General features: G+C 41.3%; 2 protein-coding genes across 2 annotated transcripts in view; both read left to right on the forward strand.

Moving 5' to 3' along the window:
* cyp4f3 (cytochrome P450, family 4, subfamily F, polypeptide 3) overlaps positions 1-1,580 on the forward strand; it is a gene marked incomplete at both ends in the record, with an annotated part of 20,661 nt that extends 19,081 nt beyond the window's left edge. The window contains one exon of the mRNA XM_080753511.1: positions 1,292-1,580. Within this exon, the coding sequence (XP_080609637.1) occupies positions 1,292-1,580 (289 nt within the window). The remainder of the gene's footprint in view (positions 1-1,291) is intronic.
* Positions 1,581-3,438: 1,858 nt separating this feature from the next.
* On the forward strand, positions 3,439-14,756 carry LOC308308147 (uncharacterized protein; the record flags this gene model as incomplete). The annotated part of the gene is made up of 10 exons (XM_080753512.1): positions 3,439-3,517; positions 4,919-5,071; positions 7,262-7,387; positions 8,479-8,636; positions 9,430-9,529; positions 10,951-11,052; positions 11,845-11,865; positions 12,439-12,459; positions 14,553-14,576; positions 14,704-14,756. 10 exons carry the CDS (start codon positions 3,439-3,441, stop codon positions 14,754-14,756), a joined length of 837 nt encoding a protein of 278 aa, XP_080609638.1.
* Positions 14,757-21,683: the final 6,927 nt, after the last annotated feature.

The raw sequence follows: 21,683 nt of genomic DNA on the forward strand, positions 1-21,683 counted from the left end.
CCTCTCTTTTTTGCACAGATATGTGCTACTGAACACCCTTTACGTCTGTGTGTTGGTTAAAATAACATTGAACCAATGAAAAGTAGTAAAAAGCCCTTCGGTCAAAACCTCCTAACTCCACTTGAGCTCATTTTCCCGAAAATGAACATTTTGGAGTTAGGAGGTTTCGGCCCGACAGCAGAGATATGTGCTATAGGCCTATCTTGTGAATCAGATTAAATAATCATAATCAATATCATCGACCAACAGGGTCGCCACCATCAGCACCCACATCTCTCGTCCTCAGCGTCTTCTCTCACTGCATCCATAAACCTCCACTTATGATCACACTGTATGTCATTCATTGACTGCCCCGAAAAATGTGCACGATCTGCGTGAACGCCATGTTCCGTTCACGATTACTGAAGACCCCATCTTAATCCACGCTAGCGTTGCTGTGCTAGCAGCAGTGTTGTGTCACAAGGAACTAAACTCAGCAGAAAGTGGCCACAGAGAAACGTGTTGTCCCGCCCCCCAAAAATGCAGATCCGGTTCCGGATCAGAAGCACTGTGGGGCCTGTGGAACGTCGGTCCGATTTTGGATAGTTTTTTATCAAATCTAACTGATTAATAGCTCGGGAAACTCGGCCTGGGACGCAAAAGACATCGGGAATAACTCTGGAAACTCTGGCACTTTGGCAGTCAATGAGTAAACTACTAAGATTTACTTAAAGAGGTGGTGCCATGATTCCCCCCCCCCCCCTATAAAACATGATTATCAGGTATTATGATTATACTAGGAGGAAGATTTTTTCCAAAAAAGTATACAGAAAGAGTTAAAATTGGGTTTTTATGTGGCCACACCCCCAGTTCATTAAGTATGCATGGATGGCATGGTGGGTGGTGACCCAGCTGATATAGCCACACCCCACAGTGTTGGGTGAATGGTAAATAGGGGAGGAGTTGATACTGTGACACACTTAGTATCTGTGTTTTTTAACTGACACTTTTCACCACAAGGTGGCAGCCTCCAAGAGAAAACAAACAAATACTAAGAGAATACATCATTTCTCAAAAAAAAAACACACCAGGGGGTCTAATGAAGTACTTTCAACCTCCTAGACACATGAAAAACAGAAAAAGTACAAAACTATGGCACCACCTCTTTAAATGCAAGTAAAAAAATGTTTGTTTGGGAAACACTGATTGATTCACAGCATTCCATTTCAAATCACCTGTATGTTATGTGTGCGTGTCCGACTGTCCGTGTACACGTGTGTGTGTGTGTGTGTGTGCGTGTGTTTATCCACAGGAACTGTATCGGCCAAAAGTTTGCCATAGCAGAGCTGCGTGTCGTGGTGGCCCTGACCTTGCTCAGGTTCCGGCTGACCCCGGGGGTGAACCCTGACCTCGGGGGTGCATGGGGAGGGGCTCGGCGCCTTGCCCTGGTGGTCCTGCGTGCTGAAGGAGGCCTCTGGCTGCAGCTGGAGTCTCTGACCCCACCCGGCCAGGACGGACCAATCGATGACCAGTCTCTGACTAGTGATGTGTCGTCCCTGAGTGATTCGTCCATAAGAACGAATCACAAGAAAGAAACATGAATGATTTGTTCCATTAAAATATTAAGTTCACGGTTTCGTTCACCCTTCTACCTTCCTGAGTCCATTGTTGGAAAAAAGTACTAAGACGTTTAAAAGTATCGATACTGCAATGTAGAAATACTCTGTAAAAATCCGGAATTGGTATCAAAATGTACTTAAAGTACCAAAGTGTTCAAATGCACCACTCCACTTCGAACTGATGGGTTTGATTTTTTTAAGTAAGTACCCCCAGTACTCACCCCAGTACCCAGCACAAATTTGAGTAAAATACTGAGACGTTGAGTACTTTGTCCACAACTGGTCTAGTACCTGTCCACCAACCGCAGAGTTTTCTAGGGCAGGGAAAAACCTTTTTCAGGCCGCGACCCCCCCAAAGTATTGATATTTGAACATGCATGGGGACCGCCCCACCCTGAACTTGGTATTGTAGGCATGGGGACCGCCCCACCCTGAACTTGGTATTGTAGGCATGGGGACTGCCATCTGACTAATGGGATGTAGGAACAATGACATTTCGGACCAATGCCATGGCACTGTATACATTTAGTTTGACTTGGTTCCACAGACTAGTACTGTGAAAATATTTTAGAATTTGGACAATAATTGTCCAAATTCTCAAATATTACGTGGTACGAGGTGTTGTGAGCTTGTAGTTCGGCCAAATTATTTGGTATTATAAAGGTCATTAAATAGTAACTTTAGAATTGTACAGATATACAGTATGCACGTATACTGTTGGGTTTGTTTTACTGTTGAGTGAGAAAACAATGTTGCATATTAAGCTAATCATGATTCAGTATGATTCAGTTTTTAAACATTTAAATTAATATATGTTTTAATAATAAGATACGCCCCCTTCCTATACAAATCCTATATGTAACTTCAAACTCCATTTTCACAGTGATTCAATGAAAACACTGTTCTTGGTGACTGATAGTGTCCTTGTATGAGGGGGCTGTGTTTTTTGCATTTATTTTTAATCTGTTGGGGGAAATGAAAAATAAAATGGGCCTAGGCTACAATTAAAATAATAATATATATATATATTTTTTAATGTCTCCCTTACGTATTAGCATGGCTGTATGAGTTGAATGGCAGTTCACTGCTCCTTGTTGTTATAGGATTGATATGCAGAGGACTATTCCCCACACACACACACACACACACACACACACATACACACACACACACACACACACACACACACACACACACACACACACACACACACACACACACACACACACACACACACACACACACACACACACACACACGCACACACACACACGCACACACACACACAAAAGAGTGGGAACTATAAACTATTTTATTCTATTAGTATCAGTCACTATAGCCTATATGACATCAGAGGGGAAATGTTACAACATTGTTACAACTTGTTTGTTACAACATTCTAATATTCAATATGCAAACGACTGGGACAGCTTTCATACAGTTGTCATTGTAGTAGCTGCATATAAACACCAGAGGGGGCGAAAGAGCAACATCCTGTGCATGGAAACTCATTGTTGAAATCTGGACACACAAATCTGCACGAAGGTTCATTTAATAAATCAGCGCCACACACAGTCATAGACACGACTGTTTAGGGTCGTCAGGAACAGCTTAGAATAGATCGTCAGGCTGTCGCTGTCATGTCTGGCATGTTTAGATGACGCTGCTGCAGCCTGCAGGGAACAACTTTCGAGTTCAACATGTTGCTGTCTGTGTGTCGTCTCTTTGTGTCTGTGTGACAAAGATAGTGGACATCATACGGTCTTAATGGATTGGTAAGAAAGAGAGAAAGAAGAAGAAGACGTTCTTTGGTGGTCTTTTATAACCGTTAAAGCTCAACATGAGGCCGTGTACAGCAGCAGCAACCGCTCTGTTGTGCGTCTTGTGCAGCCTCGCCGCTCCTCAGACTGGAGAGACACGTAAGTTTGGTTCACTTCTTTGACTTTCGGTTCATTCATTGTAACTTGTTGTTGAGATGTTTGTGTAATACTCATAACGGTCGCTTTGCTTGTGTGTTGGGCGGCCTACACTGCTGCTACTCACCAAGAAGTCCTAGAGAGTGAGTGAGATGAGATATGGAAACATTACGTCATATTAACTTGTTTTAATGCGACCGCACCCATTCTTTATGGCTGTGTTATAGGCCTATGCCTACACACACGCGCACGCACGCACGCACGCACGCACACACTCACACACACACACACACACACACTCACTCACTCACTCACTCACACACACACACACACACACACACACACACACACACACACACACACACACACACACACACACACACACACACACACACACACACACACACACACACACACACACACACACACACACACACACACTCCTCCAGGCAAATATAATATATTACAACAGGAGCAGTGGGCCCCTGACAACACTGGGCACTATTTTTTTATTTGTTTATTTATTTAACGTTTTATATTTGCATGTATTTATTTGAAAAAAATGAGGGGCCAAAAATATATAATAGCCTATATATTTTTTTGTTATTACATCATTAAAGGCCCAATATTTACAAATGTCTACAAAACAGGTGATGATTGCCAGTCATTTTGGGTATACTTTACATAATTAATTTCCCAATGCATGGTTAGGTTTTAGAAAAGTTTTTTTTTACTGATTAGGTGCGTACTCTACCTATTTTATTGTTTTTCTAGATTGATATTCCCATGCATATTGTTGTTTATGTATTTAGGTGACCACAAGCCCTAGAATGACTGTCATATTACATACATTTCATTCCAGATACAATACATAGGCCTATACGTACATATAGGCCTACAGTATATACATATATGTATTATCACAACCATTCTAGGGCTATAGCCTACCCACTGGACCTGTATCCTTATTATAACATCAACAGAACAATAACACACATAGACATGCTAAATGATTAAGCATGAGTGATTCTCCTCTTTGAGTCTGTCTGAGGCGTCCCACACACAGCTGCGTGAAACATCTTCTCCATATCGTCTGAGAATGGCCACTGGGGGCGCCGTACTAATGCATTGTCAATGGAAGGTTGTTTGGTGTTTTGTCGTTGCCGTGTCTCTTGGCCAAAAGACAGGCGGCGGTTGAGCTTGAGACACGGCAGCGACAAAAAACCAAACAACCTTCCATTGACAATGCATTAGTACGGCGCTCCCAGTGGCCATTCTCAGACGATATGGAGAAGATGTTTCACGCAGCTGTGTGAGTCCAGCCTAAAAGTTATATACATTATAGTATAAGTGCATATTCTTATAGACATTCGGTTAAGTCTTTTGCATTGTTTGTCTTTCCAGAAGAGCTGTACGCGAAAGTAGGAGACAGTGTTGTCCTGAGCCCAGACCTCTCCTCAGTGAAAGAGCCCATCACCTCCATAGCATGGAAACATAATGGACACCTGGCCTTTTTAATGGAAGGAGGGGATAGTGATTCCTACCGCCAGTTTGTAGGTATATTATTGGCACGATGTGTGTCTCTTTGTTTTTGAGCGGTGCTAACCGCTCCTATAGACCGCTTTTTTACCAAAACTATGATGTCACAAATGATGATGACATGAGTTCGCTAGACCAATGAAACACTTCGATTCTGTTGATCTGTCCATGATGTCATAGTCACAGAGGCACCCGATTGGTTAACCCTGATTTAGAACGCGTTTAGGCCGCGCAAAATACGTCATAACGCGTTTAGGCCGCGTAAAATACGTCATAGCGCGTTTAGGCCGCGTAAAATACGTCATAAAAAATTATTGAGCGGTGCTAACCTTGAATTTCAAAATTGTATTAGATGAATATCACTTATAAGCGATAAAATAACCACACTTTTAGACAGACTGTGGAAAATCTTACAGGTTATAAATGATAGGCAGCTAATATAAGTTTAAAATACGAATGAACAGACTTTGAAAAACTAAAATATTCATCTTCTGGCCTCTTCTCGCCTCTCTGGAGGCCTCTCTGGAGGTAAATAAGGTCACTTATCATTACACTACGACACTCTTACAGGTTACAATCCGTAGCTTGGTCAACTAACTGATGAGAAATGACGATAAAGACTTAATAGTCTGAGCAGACCTCTAGACTGACATCATACACAACAAAAACAATATTGCCATGCAGGCCTATCAACACTGATTCGCGCAGGAATTAGTTTGCACCGCTCACTTCGCACGGGTGCGATTTTTAACACATAGGCTGCCAGGACCCCGTTAAGACGCCAAGAGACATCTTACCTGGTTACCATAGTTACCAGCTAAACAGGTGCCGTGACGGCAGCTTGTGAGCGAAAACACTACATATCCCATGATGCAACTCAGCTGCCAGCATCATGAAGCATCTAATCTCCATAGGCTCTGATTCATTGCTGATGCAAAGAAACAGCTTTATCTCAGAATCTAGTTCCACAAATGGTTTGAAGGCTGCAAACCACTTTTTTCACCGCAACACTGTGCCGCGATGGTAAGCGGCGGTTCGGATTTTCGTCTGATTGTATGGGTACCGTCATTAACCCTTTCCAAGCCACGGGGAGCCCCTTAATATTAAAACCGGAATATACCGGACATCTGAGCAAGGATGTCTCAGCCACGCCGTCTTTTACCGTACTTTTACCGTTTTTTATCCGAAAATCGGCGATCGTCTAACCTTCCCTAGTCACCGCTCGTCCATCGATAGCTCATGGCTGCTCTGACATGAACCGGAAGTGACGTCAGGTCCATTCCCTGCAGAGGCTTCCTAGCAGCCGTCCGTTTACTGTTTAGACGATAACATTAGCATAGCTGGAGTGCTAAGGGCTAAGCTAGCCAAAATGGTCACATCGACTGTTCAGTCATACCTGGACCATATTTTTTGATTATATGCGCACGGATCGCGCACGCGAAACGCACGGGGAGAAGATGCCTCGGCCAAAACCGCCACTCTATGTCAATGGAGATCCAGATATTCATGGTGAGCAAACGACCGGGGGATCGAAAAAAAAAAGAAAAAACAACGGCGACGTCCAAGGAGGGGGGGTGGCGGGCTCATGATTATAAACATAATATTATGTCTCAGATCATAATACAATAATAGACATTTCACGGCTAATCTATCAACAAGCCATTCTATTTCGGCTAGCAAAGTGTTAATTTGGCTGTTCGGTGCCACTGAGATTGTGTGACTCCCCGAACCGAACCAAAATAAATGTAGCTCTAAAAGTGGAGTATGAATCGCCCCATAGGTGGTTTGGGCATCTAGTAGTAGTACGGATACATCTAGTAGTAGTACGGATACATCTAGTAGTAGTACGGATACATCTAGTAGTAGTACGGATACATCTAGTAGTAGTACGGATACATCTAGTAGTAGTACGGATACATCTAGTAGTAGTACGGATGCCTCCCTAGGGACGTCCTCGCTGCGCATCCCAATGGGAGGAGAGGAGACCCCATGGCAGACCAAGGGCTAGATGGTGGGATTACATCTCCACACTGGCCTTGGAACGCCTCGGGATCCCCCAGGAGGAAGTTGCTAATTAATGTTGCCCAGGAAAGGGAAATCTGGAGCTCTCTGCTGAAACTGTTTCCCCCCGCGACCAGACTAGGATAAGCTGTTGAAGATGGATGGCTAAGATGGACTGTCTTTAACCATGTCAATGCATTCTTCTAGGAAAGGCTAACCTCAGCGCCACAACTGCAGCGCTGAATCTCACGGGTTTGACTGTAAACTTCAGCGGCACGTATGAAGTGGAGATCAACTCAAAACGGATCTACAGCACGGTCCTTAAAGTCATCTGTAAGTAGATATACTAGTAAGACGTCTCAGGGCGACATGCAAAGGGTGAGGTCGCACCGATTCTTTGCCATCTGGCCAGTGATGTATATCGGACCAGTTACCCATATTTGGAGACCCCTGCATGATAAGTCAACATTGTGATGTCATGCCCATATATGGGCATTACCAAATATGGGCACTCCCAGATATGCGCTTAATATTGATGACATCGGGACAGGGATCTCCATATGTGGGCATAAAATGGACAGGGACGTAATTAATTTGCAAATGTGACTCATCATGACATCAGCGATCTCCATATATGGGCATAAAAGGGACATCAGATGCGCAGGGCCGGATTAACCATAGGCCTCGTCGGGCATGTGCCCTGGGGCACACATGCCAATGGGGCACAAAAATATTTTGAGGGAAAAAAACTTTTTTTGAAGATTTTTATTTTTATTTTGTTTTTGTTTTTTAAAGCTGAGGGTTAAATAACAACTCGAAATGTATCAGGGGAGCATCAGGTACATGTTTTATTTACTAGTAAGACACCTCAGGGTGACGGCGAGGTCGCATGTCACCCTGAGGTGTTGAGGTGAAATCAACCCATTTTCAACCTTCATATGCTTGACGGCACCACAAGTCTACTTGCTCTGCGTATCAGAGGTGAGACATCATCAGTGGGGATTCAGTGGGCATTATGCAATATACATTAGATCTGTAATATTATTACAGCCATTCAAGGGCTAGGTGCCGAAACAAAGTATTCAGAAATAGTGAAAATGGCAGATCTACAGCTTGTAGATCGTCTATTTTAGATACTTTTGTGTGACACTGTAGTTTGAGAAGTACTGTATAGGGCATTCATTTACAAAAAGAAGAAGAAAAGAAAAAAACATGAATAGATGAAATGTGTAGATACTATTAGATAGAAAATGTATGCCCAACCGAAACAATATTATGTGACTGAGGGCTGCCATCTTCCCCTCCTCCTTCAGTGTGTGTAAAGAAGGCAAAGAAGTTTAGGGATAATGGGCAAGGCATGGACGAATATATAGCTCAACGTGTCTGAGAAGCACTGATGATATTAGAATGTCTTTCCTTCACAGCTCCTGTGTCCAAGCCCACAGTGACAGTGGGGAAATGCGATGAGACCAGCTGTCTTCTGAGCTGTGATGGAGACTTCACAGCTCAGGACAAGGTCGTCTGGAGGATAGACGGAGGAGATACGGAGCCAGACTCAACAAATCAGCTTAATATTACAAAGGTACGGGCTGAAATCTGAAAATTAGTTTTGGCGTAAATGGTGGTTAAAAAGTGTTAATTAGATATTTTGAGAATTCATTTTTGATTGATTAGTAGCCTCGGAAACCCAGACTTCTTTTGGCGATCGGAAGAAAAAGAAGCCTGGGCGATCGCGTTATGATCACTGTTGTAGGAAGTGTAGAATTTCCCTAACCAATCAGAGTGCAGAGAGTGTCGCACCGAATGTGTTGACGTCATGACGCAGCAGCGTTCTCTGCGCTGAGCAGAGGAGCAGGGGGGGGGGGGGGGGGGAGAACACATGCTATTGGCCGTAGACTCGAGGAGAGAGTCCAGACTGAGAAGCCAAGTGACAAAACAAATACAACTGAACGTAGCGTAGCAGGCTGGTACCCAGGCTACACTTTTAACTCTGTAATTTAATTGTTCCCAGGGGAGAGATGCAGACTACAGAGAGTTCAGTTGTGTTTCTGTTCTTTTAACAGGAGAGAGATGCAGACGACAGAGAGTTCAGTTGTGTTTCTGTTCTTTTAACAGGAGAGAGATGCAGACGACAGAGAGTTCAGTTGTGTTTCTGTTCTTTTAACAGGAGAGAGATGCAGACTACAGAGAGTTCAGTTGTGTTTCTGTTCTTTTAACAGGAGAGAGATGCAGACAACAGTGAGTTCAGTTGTGTTTCTGTTCTTTTAACAGGAGAGAGATGCAGACGACACAGAGTTCAGTTGTGTTTCTGTTCTTTTAACAGGAGAGAGATGCAGACTACAGAGAGTTCAGTTGTGTTTCTGTTCTTTTAACAGGAGAGAGATGCAGACGACAGTGAGTTCAGTTGTGTTGTGGGGAACCAGGTCAGCGAGGAGAGCAGTGACCCTATCCCCAACCCTCTGAACAAAGCTCCTGGTGAGTTCAAAGCAAGGTTATAATAGTTTTGTATTTTTCCATTAGTTTTTATTAGTTTTGAGGTTTTGTTTTCAATTACAGTTTAGTTTTAATTAGTTTTTAAAGTGAGGTTGCTAGTTTCGTTTCGTTTTTATTTTTTGAAAATGCGTAGTTTTAGTTTAGTTTTTATTAGTTTTAGTGTTAGTTTTAGTCTTTTACGTAATATTGGATATTTGTCAGGGGTGAGATTAAAAAAGCTCCAGAAAAAGTATTGTCTAATAAAGAAAATCAACAAAACATCATATTGATGAGAGTGGCAGGAATGTTGAGACATACAACTTCTCTCTTTGACCTCATCAACTGGTGTTTTTTATTTTTTATTTCCACAAAAGACGAAAACTAAGGAGATTTTCTCTATAATTTTAGTTTATTTTAGTTAGTTTTGTAAACACACAATACCGTTTCAGTTAGTTTTCGTTTTTTTTAAAGCTTAATTTTTATTTTTATTTCAGTTAACTAAAATGTTTTTCCATTCTAGTTTTCGTTTTTTAGTTAGTTTTCGTTTACTATAATAACCTTGGTTCAAAGTTCACCACTGACACCAGACATCACTTGCATACCCCGTCGTATATCCATCCATATTTCAACTTTTTATGTTTTCTTTTGTTTCTGTACATGAATGCTACTCTCTGCAGATCTGGCTCTCCCTCTAACAATACAGTAATGCCCATGTATTTGATATGAAGAAGGTGGGACCTCAAATGGGATAAGATCTAATTCCCCCACCCCTTATCAAGCTTGAGGAACCCAATAGAAATGGCGCCACTTCCCCATTGAACTTCGATGGACGTAGTCATCATATTATTTACTGACATGCTATATACTTTACACCAGTGGATCTACTGCAGGGTTCCCCAATAGGCGGCCCGCGGGCCATTTGCGGCCCGCGGGGGGCTACTGTTTGGCCCCCACCAACCCCAGTAATAATGGTGGTATAAGAGCAGCAACAACACTAGTATATAATATCGTCATTGTTGGGTGGAAACCTCGTATCTCAAAATGTGTACGTTCTTTCACAAAGTAAAGCCCTGCTTCATCATACGAGGCCGTCGCACAAAATTAGTGAAAATAGCAGATGTGCGAGGCGTTGTGTGCTTGTAGATCGGCTGTTTTCACTAGTTTAAATCGTTTTTAAAATGATAAATGCAAAACAAACGGTTTTGGACATACAAGATTTTCTCCCGACAACGACAATATCTGAACTGTCACTGGAGTAGCAGGAACACCACCGTCACCCCCTGCAATGTTGTGGCCCTCGGCTTGGTACCCTAGACATAATTCGGCCCTTGGGGAAAACTAATCGGGGAACCCTGATCTACTGTATGTATGATGGTCTTTTTAGAGTGCTTGTGAAGCTGAATGCCTCATTATGTTATCCGTAGAGAAACCAGAGGAAGGTCAGAAATGGATGACAGGGCTGACGGTCTTCATCTGTTCACTAACAGTCCTGGTAGTGGTGGCTCTGGTACACCGATGGAAAGCAGGTAAACACACAGCTTATCACATCAGTTCCTTAGTTAGATACTTTATTAGTTTTAGTGTTTGTAGTGGCCAAAGTCCCTATACCTGGCACTACTGGTTGCCGACGCTCAAGTTCTAAGTTCAGACGTGTGATGTGTACAAAAACTGATGTCCAAACATTTCCTTTAGTGTTCAACATAAAGGTGTTTATTCTGTTGCAAAGTCCTATACTTCATCTAATAAAATAATAAACATAAATGCACAGAGCACCAGCCTGCCTCACCCTCACTGTCAAAGAACTGTGTGCCTCTCACACCGACAACACCTGTCTGTGATTACAGAGCCTCTTAAATAGATAAGCAATTAGGGCGTGACCATGCCCTTAACTTCAGTGACATCATTAATTATCAATATGGCTCGAATGGCTCTTACAGTGTTTATTATTTAATATGGATTAGTCAGCGGGCATATTCAACAAGGTCAGAACAATGGATCTACAATATCACAATGCATCACTTCCTTGTTGTGACACGTCGTGATCTTGTAGATCTGCAATTTTTGAAGATGATTATAGTTGTAGTTAGTTTTGTAAACACACAGTACAGTTTCAGTTTTGTGTGTGCCTTGTTTTTATCCAAACATTTAGCCAATTCTAGTTTTAGTAATTCTGTTCGACCCAACACGTGCTTTATTGACTTGAATTTGATCATTTTTTACTGTACATCATCAGACTTGATTGCAGTTATAATGTCACTTAGAATTTGATATTATATTATGTATTATTTATTCTTCATTTTTCCTCCTTTCCTTTCTAGGCTTCTGGTTCTACGACACGGGTAAGAAAGTGTTTCTTTGGGGTGCTTCAGGTGCTGTTTTTCAAAGAAGCCTTTTAGTCCCTGCATGGTTCTTACAGGTTCTTTACTGTTCTGCAGCTTAGTTTACTGCTAGCTACTGTAGGTTGACCATATCACTGTTACAGCAAAAATAGCTGATCTGCAAGCTCAAAACCAGTCCCATTTGGACGCATTATGAGCTGCTATCTCGTCAGACGTTTGCCAACTGGCCACCGCAACCCGGCTGTGAGAATATGAGGCAACAATGCTTGGTGTGTGTCTAGGCCGTTACGTCAGAGGTCCTCTAACTGTTTTCATGTCATGGACCCCCAAAATTAATGTAAAACCTTTATTTTAGGGATAATACATTGAGACCAATGTCTCTTTTTCAGTGGTGCCCCTTGTGTACAAAAAGGGCACCATGTGTTTTATTGTCCTATTTGACCTGGGACCCCCATACGAGAAATAGCTGATCTATAAGCTCACAGCGCACCACGATGCGTTGTGAGCCCGTAGATGGGTTATTTTCAAATAGACAATGTATTGATAACTGCTTTATTTTCTTTCTTTCTGCAGAATCCATGCCGTGGGAAGCGGGTGAGTATTTATAGTTTGTTTTATTATGTTCTCTATTCAAGTGAATGCTTTTTTGCTGAATTGTACACTTAATTTTCTTACCTTAATACACATTGTCATAAATACTTTGTTTCCAACCAAAGTCTTGTTTCAATCACCATGATATGCATTTGTTAAAATATTATATGGTCCCATTAATTAATTAGAATTAATTAGAATTGATGATAAAGTAGGGTATGCAGGCTACCCACCGTTCACCCGGCTTGTCCAGTGGTGTTAAGTAACTAAGTAGTTTTACTTAAGTACTGTACTTCTGTAACATTTTGAGGTATTTGTACTTTACTTGAGTATTTACAATTTCCAATAATTGTACTTCTACTCCATTACATCTCAGATCCAAATATTTTACTTTTACTCCACTACATTTATTTGAAAACTTAAGCTGCTAGTTACTTTGTAGATATTGATTATTATTACAAAACATACATTAACCACTTCAGCACTATACATTTTGGCAATTTGAAAATAGACGATCTACGAGCTCACAATGCGTTGCATCTCGTAGATCTTCTGTTTTCAAAAGATTTTTAGACATTTGAAAACTTGGGAAACGGGACGTTCTGAATATTGAGTACTTTCTACTTTTGGTACCAATAGTATACTTTTGTACTGTTACTTAACGCTGGGGTGCCGTAATCTTTCAGCTATCAGCTATTTTCTAAAGATGTTTATACATTTGAAAACTTGAAATGGGACATTCTGCATACTGAGAACTTTTACTTTTGGTACTTTAAGTACATTTTGATGCCAATACTTTTGTACATTTAGAATTCCAGACATTTACTTGTAAGGCTGAAGCCACACCAAAGTACCTACAGTATGAGAGTGGAATCCCCGTTCCGCCAATGCATTTCTATGGGAAGGGGGCGGTTGCGGTTTCATGCCAGTAGAGGATTTATGCAAAAATAAAAAAATAAAAAGCTCCATTCTCATTGAAATGCATTGGCGGAATGGGGAATCCACTCTCATAGGTACTTTAGTGTGGCTTCATCCTAACAGAGTATTCCTATATTGCAGTATTGACTATTGATACTTTTACTTAAGTATTAAGTAAAAAGAAAAATGTACTTTTTCCACCACTGCCCTTGTCTCGGCAAGCTTAACACATTGTCCCGCCCTCGCTGCGGTTGCAGCCAATAGCCTTCATTTGAATCATTTCCGGTGCCATGTCTAGAACAGCGCGGCCAAATCAAGTTGGGCTCCCATTGACGTTCTATACAGGAGGAAAATACCCAGATTTCTTTTTTTTTTTCTGGGTATTTAAGTAGGATCTGAGGAGTCTAACTAGGGATTTGTCATGATGCTGAATCCATTGCAAGCATTTGTTTTGCACAAAAAACATTCCTTGGGCTAGAAATGGCCTCAGAAAATGATGCATGTATGGGTGAGCATTCATGTTAGTCGGAGGCCTTATATTAGGGTTTTTAAGGGGTACTTAACACATTCCCCGCCATTTAACAATACCTTCGTACTCTCCCCTGCCCCTGTCTCCATAGACTTCCATGTAATTCATAGTGCACGGATCATGCACACCCATGCCTAGATAATGCACCACGTGTGTCCACATTGCTCACAGCTTTCAAACAAAAAAATCCGAATGGAAATCCGTTCAGGCATTCATGAGATAGCAGCCATTATGTTTTCCTAAAATGTAAACAAAGATGGCTGCCATGTTTGAAAGATGGGGTTGCTATGGGGGTTAAACATGCAATTTCGCGATTGCTATCATGCCTACTAAATTTTTTGGGGTCCAAATTATTATTATTATTTTTTTGTCATCTCCCTAACTCCCCCGACTACAATGGGTGACTTACCACTTCCCTCAGTCCAAGTGTTTCTACAGTCTATGAATTGACCCGCCCAGGACCATCATAAGCAGATATGTGAATTACAAAAGTTTGCTTTGACAGATATATATTCAATGATTTTTCAAGTTAAAAAAAAAATGGCAGATCTACAAGCGTGTAGCGTGGCACTCGGTGACAAAGGAATGCTAGGAATGTGAGTTAATTTCCCTCTTGTGCTGTCTTGTTTTCTTGTTTGTCTTCTTATAGACTTCTGGCGAAAACCGGAGACAGGCAAGTTCCAGCCATAATGCCTTTTCTAGATCTTTATTTGTAGTTTTATTCTGATCAGTGTGATGTCACACCACTGTGTCATTTCATACGGTGTGCATTATGTCCTCCTCTCTCTCCCTCTCTTCAGCAGGGGAAGATCAAGCTGCTAATGGCAGAGCCTCGTCAAATGCAGGCAAGTAACAGATCTTCTGATTGCTGATGAGATCAGTGCTTCTCAAACGGTGTTAATTTTGTCGAGTACATGGCGAAAAAATGGTTCTTCGACTATGTTTTTTTCACTGGCGAAAACTAAGCTACCATGACTAAAACTAAGAGTAAACATATTGACAATTTCGTCAACAAATAAAAAGACGTCCAAATGTCAGGGAGGGACTAGGGGAGAAGAGATCCAGTAGAACTAAAAAGACAATAATTGTATGTCTCGTTTTGCTCGGTTGTTGTGCTCTGTGAGTTTGTAGATAGGCTATTTTCAGCATGCAACCAAGTGTAAAATCTGCCATTACGACGCCATCAAGGCCTGCCAAAATACATTTTTGTCGACAAACATCTTGTGATATTTAGTCGACTAAAACGAAAACTTGCTGCAGCAGCTAATGACGTGATGTTGTAGTTTTCTGACTGTTGAAAACTACACTGGGTGGATTGCTCTTCACCTTCTCTGGAGTATGAATGAGCCTTTACTGTCTGAAAGAGGGTAACATGTTATATTCAGTAATTATGGGTGGTTAATACTAATGAATCCATTACTTCAGCCCCTGCTGCACTAATGAGTTTTGTCCATGGTTAATGAATATTTAGTAATTAACTGTTAAACAGCTTATTATTATGAATCCTGCTTTCAGGGTCCAACGGAAACACTGCTGCTAGAGAGCAGAGCCGACATGAAGGCAAGATACACACACACACACACACACACACACACACACACACACACACACACACACACACACACACACACACACACACACACACACACACACACACACACACACACACACACACACACGCAAGCCCACACTAGATTAAGTACAATGCATTTCTCTACAGTGGTTCTCAAACTTTTTCCAGTCGAGGACCTCCAGATATACAATGTATTTGGCCACTGACCCCCATCTGAAAACATTGTGTGCCAGGCAGGGACCCCCATAAGAGGACATTTGTGTTAAATTCTTTTTGACATTTTTCAGTGAATAGCTGAAGCATACAATCACCTAATTATTACCCAATTTCCTAAACACTTCTCTCCTAATGTCATAACCACCTCAACTTCTTGGCAGATGAGATACCCTAACCCTCAACAAAACTTTGCCCACTTTCAGCCACCAGTCACAGTACAACATTACTTATGCCATGATAAGACTACCATTACTCATTGATAGATCCTTCTGCTAAATCTATTCATCTTTGGGATTACATCTATCCAGCGAACATTGAGCATTATTATTGAGCTTGTTTGTCTTCTACTGAAAGTGTGCAAATGCCACCCAAAGACACAATGATAGAAAAATTACTATTATATCTGATTGTCATTTTCATCTACTTTATTTCTATTTCTGAGAGTAACAAAGGCTTATGGGATGCACTTGATTTAGAAACACAGTTGGCTGTTACGAGCAGTGAAATAAATCACAATATGTATTTATTCTTTATTTATTATTTTCTTGCATGTGTTTATTTGGCAGAAGATGGACTCATGGCAGAAACTGCAATACCGTAACTGTGACTGCATAGAAGAACTACATAGTGCTATCAGAAGAACTACATCTACCAGAAGAACTACATAGTGCTGCCATAAGAACTCAACTAAGGCCCATATTAATACACCATCTCTGTGGAAGATTTATAACATGACTCATACTGTCCTCCTATAAGTGAGGGGCCCGCGTTTATTTTTATTTTTTCAATTACTTTTTTCATTCATTTAATAATACACATTATTGTGTATCATTATTTTATGCTTTAACTATTGAAAAATAGCAGATATACAAGCTCACAGCGTGGCACCGAGTGCCGCGCTGCAAGCTTGTAGATCTGCTATTTTTTTTAAATCGTGAAAATTTGAATTTTGACCCGATTCTATAAGTGTCTTTTGAATCCTAAGATTTTTTGAAAAACCTGTGTTTCTATATCAGCAATCTGGCTAGCCATCGTCAAAGAAAAGGTCCTTTTCACTCAACTGGAGCTCAGTTAGTCTGTTCTTGAGAGACCACTATGTCAGTGGTTCACAAACCTTTTCATGTGAAGGACCCCCAAAATGATATTTATTCGGCCTCGGACCCCCATCTCAAAATATTTCGTTCCAGGGACCACCCAGTAGGAACATTTGAGTTACAAGCGTTCGCTTTTGCACACATTTTCACGACTTTTTCAAAAATAGCAGATCTACAAGCTTGCAGCGTGGCTGTGAGCTTGTATATCTGCTATTTTTCACTGGTTAAAGCATTCAATAATTCGAGGCCTAAATGGGTTAGACTGAACCCTGGGTGTTACGTAGGCCTACCTATGTGGGACCGCTGTGCTGTGCTGTGCTGTGAACATAGAGCAGTTAGTTCACATCAGCGGAAACCAATAAGAGGAGAAAGGTCCCCATTGTTCTGTGTCACTTTGCTCAAACAACAACCAACACATTGTGCCTCATCACTGGAGCAGGGACGTGCTGGCCATTGGGAAAAGCGGGACAACTCCCGAACGGCCGGTTCATTCCCAACGCGTCCAGGACGGCCATTAGGGAAAAAAATAAAATAAAATGTCGGCCTTCGTTCCATTTTGGGGGCTGGGCGTCCAACAAAGTAAATCGTCACTGTCGAGCAGAAACCTCGTATCTCCACGTTTCAAATTTGTACATTTTTTCGCAAAGCAAAGCCCTGCTTCATCATACAAGGCCGTCGCACAAAAGTAGTGAAAACAGCAGATATACAAGCACACAACGCCTCGCGGTGCGAGGCGTTGTGTGCTTGTAGATCGGCTGTTTTCACTAGTTTAAATCATTTTAAAAATGATAAATACAAAACAAACGGTTTTGGACATACAAGGTTTCCACCCGACAACGACGAAATATAACTCATGTAATTCACCCTTTGTTAGCCTCCTGGTTGGTCCCTGATTGACCAACCAGCAGGCTCTATCTGCCTTGTCCCGCCCTGGTTCCGCCTTTTTTATGTTGAATTAGCTAAAACATAATTTTTGGAGAAATAAAAACATGCTGATTCACTATGCTGCCACTGAGCAGCTCCAATTGACTGAAACAAAGTTTGAAATTAGAATTGAGCCCACAGAATAACAATATGAAGCAACTGAATTAACATGGCAGTGGATGGAATGTCCCACTGAATGTCCCACCAAGACACAGCAACCAATGGGTGTGGAGAGGGGCAGGACAATGGGCGGGACTCGACAAAGGGTGAATTGGCCCACTGGCTTGTCACTTTGTCACAAATCTTTGAGCGCAATGAGGGCCTCTCCAACTCTTTTTCCCGGGCTGAATCAGGGGCCCAGCTTGTCCCTGCACTGGAGTGTGTGTGTTGTGTGTGTTTTTGTGTGTGTGTCGCGCCTGTTTGGCACGTGCGTGTGTGTGTACTTGAGCTGAACTTCTCTCTCTTTCCACCCTATCCGTCTCTCCAAATGCGTTTCTTTGTGAGACTATTATCATGTTCTGAACATGCATGAAGAAGTGTCATTGAATGAATATGAATTGTGAGACGTTTGGCTCTAGCCAGATAAAAATCAAATTATGTTTTTTATACGTTATGTTTAGTTTTTTCTCCTTTAGTTTTTTAAGGCTAATGATCAAAGTATGTTGTACTAGAAAAGTGCTCTTATAAATGCTAAGTTCCTTCAATGCACTCCCATGTGTGTTAATTAGATAATGATGATTGTTAATTTTGTTGCTTCTTTTTGTGATGGCATTTAATCTATGTGGTTCTACGGATGGTGGACAGGACGTGTACAGTAGTTGTGTAATAATCGCGAACACAGAACAATTGTATATAAAATGACGTGCCCTTTGTGATGTATTTGAGCATGTAGGCCTACAGTACTTTATTGGAACAACATGCCTTGTTACTTCTTAACTCAGTCCATGCATTTGTACATGTTTTTTATTATTAACATAAAAAGTGTTGAATTTGTAGTCTGTAATCTCTGTATTGTCCCAAACTAAGGTGCTGAAAAATATGTTGTGAAATAGTTTCATCCTACATTCTGTCGATAGACAGAGTTTCATTTGTTATAGGCTATATTGAATATTGCCATTTTCACTGTCTCTTATCTCAGTGGTTTTCAACCCGTGGTCTGGGGACCACTAGTGGTTCTGGAAGGGGTTACGGGTGGTCCCCAGCTAAATGATGGAGAGTTGTAACCAAATGGACCCTTATAGATATTTAAAATGGAACCAAATGGAACCTTACGGGTCTATTTTGTGTTATTTTACGCTCTCAAGCGTTAAATTATTGTTAAAGACCTGCATTCAATTTACAAGAAGTCTACACAATTAGAGAATGTAGAATAATTGTTATTTTGATCAACATTTGCCTTTTAGCTCTCCTATGGTACCACATGTCAGTGCTCTTCTGAGCACAGGTCTCCACCAGGTCATGCTGGTATTAGTTATTGTGGCCTCCTGGTGGCACTAAATGTGAAAAGGGTGCCATGTCTTCACTGCATGCATGATTTGAGGCATTTTGATCCAAAAATAAGTTTGGCAAAAGTCTACCTGCTGGTGGCGCTATAACAGGCCAATATGAAAAGAGTGTAATGTGTTCCTTGACCTAGTGGGAATGTGCGTGCAGAATTTCTCTGTAATCGCAAGCTGCGTTCATGATTTAAGTAATTTTGTTCAAAATGGACCAATCCTGCAAACTTGGAAGCTATGTTAGCCATTTAGGATGGAATGTGAAATATCGGACAGATTCGTTTTGATCACATGACTATGGAAATACTGTGTACTGATTTGTATGATTTTTGGATAAAATCTAAAGGAACTAGAAATACTGTTCCTTCGAAACAGTGTGGGCTCGATTCCAACCCAACAAATAGGATACTTTAAGGTACTGTAAGGTACAGTACCCTACAGTATTGTACTGTACCTTACTATACTGTACTGCACCTTACTGTACTGTACTGTACTGTACTGTACTGTACTGTAACTTACTGTACTTTACTGTACTCTACTGTACTTTACCTTACTGTACTTTACTGTACTCTACTGTAACTTACTGTACTTTACTGTACTCTACTGTACCTTACTGTACTGTACTTTACTGTACTCTACTGTAACTTACTGTACTTTACTGTACTCTACTGTACCTTACTGTACCTTACTGTACTGTACTTTACTGTACTCTACTGTACCTTACTGTACTATACTATACTGTACTCTACTGTAACGTACTGTACCTTACTGTACTGTACTCTACTGTACCTTACTGTACCTTACTGTACTTTACTTTACTCTACTGTACTGTACCTTACTGTACTTTACTGTACTCTACTGTACCTTACTGTACTGTACCTTACTGTACTGTACTTTACTGTACTCTACTGTACCTTACTGTACTATACTGTACTGTACTCTACTGTGCCGTACTGTACCTTACTGTACTGTACTCTACTGTACCTTACTATACTGTACTTTACTGTACTCTACTGTACCTTACTGTACTGTATTGATTGTACTTTACTGTACCTTACTGTACTGTACTCTACTGTACCTTTCTGTACTGTACCTTTCTGTACCTTACTGTACTTTACTGTACTCTACCAGCAACCAGCAACCAGCAACTGTCAAATGGACTCCAACTGTAGTGGAGTATATTGAGTGCATATACTGTAGGCTAACAATCCCAGATCACATCTGTCCTCCACTATGTCTATAACCAAGGCGTTCTTCTATGTGGCCACTCCAGACTGAGGAGTGGAGCATGGCTTTTATTGTGTTTGTGGATCTGACTTGGAAATGCATTGGTTTTGATATCTCCCTGACAACCAACAACAACCACTAATATGGCTGACTGTCCCTGCGGGCTCTAGGATATATGGCTATGGGATTTACATCCCATCGCCCGGACTTGATTCTTGATCACAGCTGTGTAATCAGTAGAGTGGAGAGGGACATTTATTTATAGTTTTAACTATAACTATAGTTTTATACATCACACAGCTTAGACATTTGGATCAAATCAGAGAGCAGACCTGTGTGAACGCATTGATATAAATAGCATATCTGAAGTGTGAATATTGCAGCCACAGCGACTTAATATAAACATGGGTCCCTTTCCTCTGTCTCACTCTGTCTCCACTCACTAAACCCATTGGAAATGCATTGGGTGCTTAAAGTTAAACATTTTTAAAATGGTAAAATGGTAAATGGTGCATTTATATAGCGCTTTTAATCCAAAGCGCTTTACATAGATTGTGCATTACATTCACCCATTCACACACACATTCATACACCGGTGGCAGAGGAAGCCATGCAAGGCACCAACCTACTCACCGGAGGCAATTAGGGGTTCAGAGTCTTGCCCAAGGACCCTTCGACATTGACTCAGGGGGAGCCCGGATTCGAACTGGGAACCCTTCGGGATTTATACCCTTCGTGCTCTAATACCAGTTTCTCTACCCCTGAGCTATTTTTTTATATTTATACTACAAAACATTTCAAAACCAAAAGTACAAGCACACGTGTCCTCAGTAAGCTGAACACATAAAAATTTGAATGGTGTTGAAAGGTGTAAGCGTTTAAGAGATGAAGCGCGCCAAAGTTTTGAGGAGATACTGACTGACTGACTGACTGACTATAAATAATGAAGATAACATACGTGTGCTCGCCTTCCAGGCGAGCCCACAATAATAGGGACAAAATGTGTTTTACATAAGTCGGCCCCCAGGTGGCGCTATAAAAGGCAGATGTAAAAAATTTAGGAAAAGGTTTTTCCCTGGCCTCTAGGGTGTGCGTGTACAAAGTTTGACACTGATCGGTGGAGTTATAGGTAAAAACACAAATTGGTCTGTTATAGTGCCACCATGAGGTTGATTTGAAAAGTTTGAAGTGGCATTTCTTCCTCGGCCAGTGGGAATGTGCGTGCACAATTTCACAAAAAGTGCACGCTG

The sequence above is a fragment of the Nannobrachium achirus genome, assembly GCF_963921795.1.
Source record: "Nannobrachium achirus genome assembly, chromosome: 22".
NCBI classification, from domain to species: domain Eukaryota; kingdom Metazoa; phylum Chordata; class Actinopteri; order Myctophiformes; family Myctophidae; genus Nannobrachium; species Nannobrachium achirus.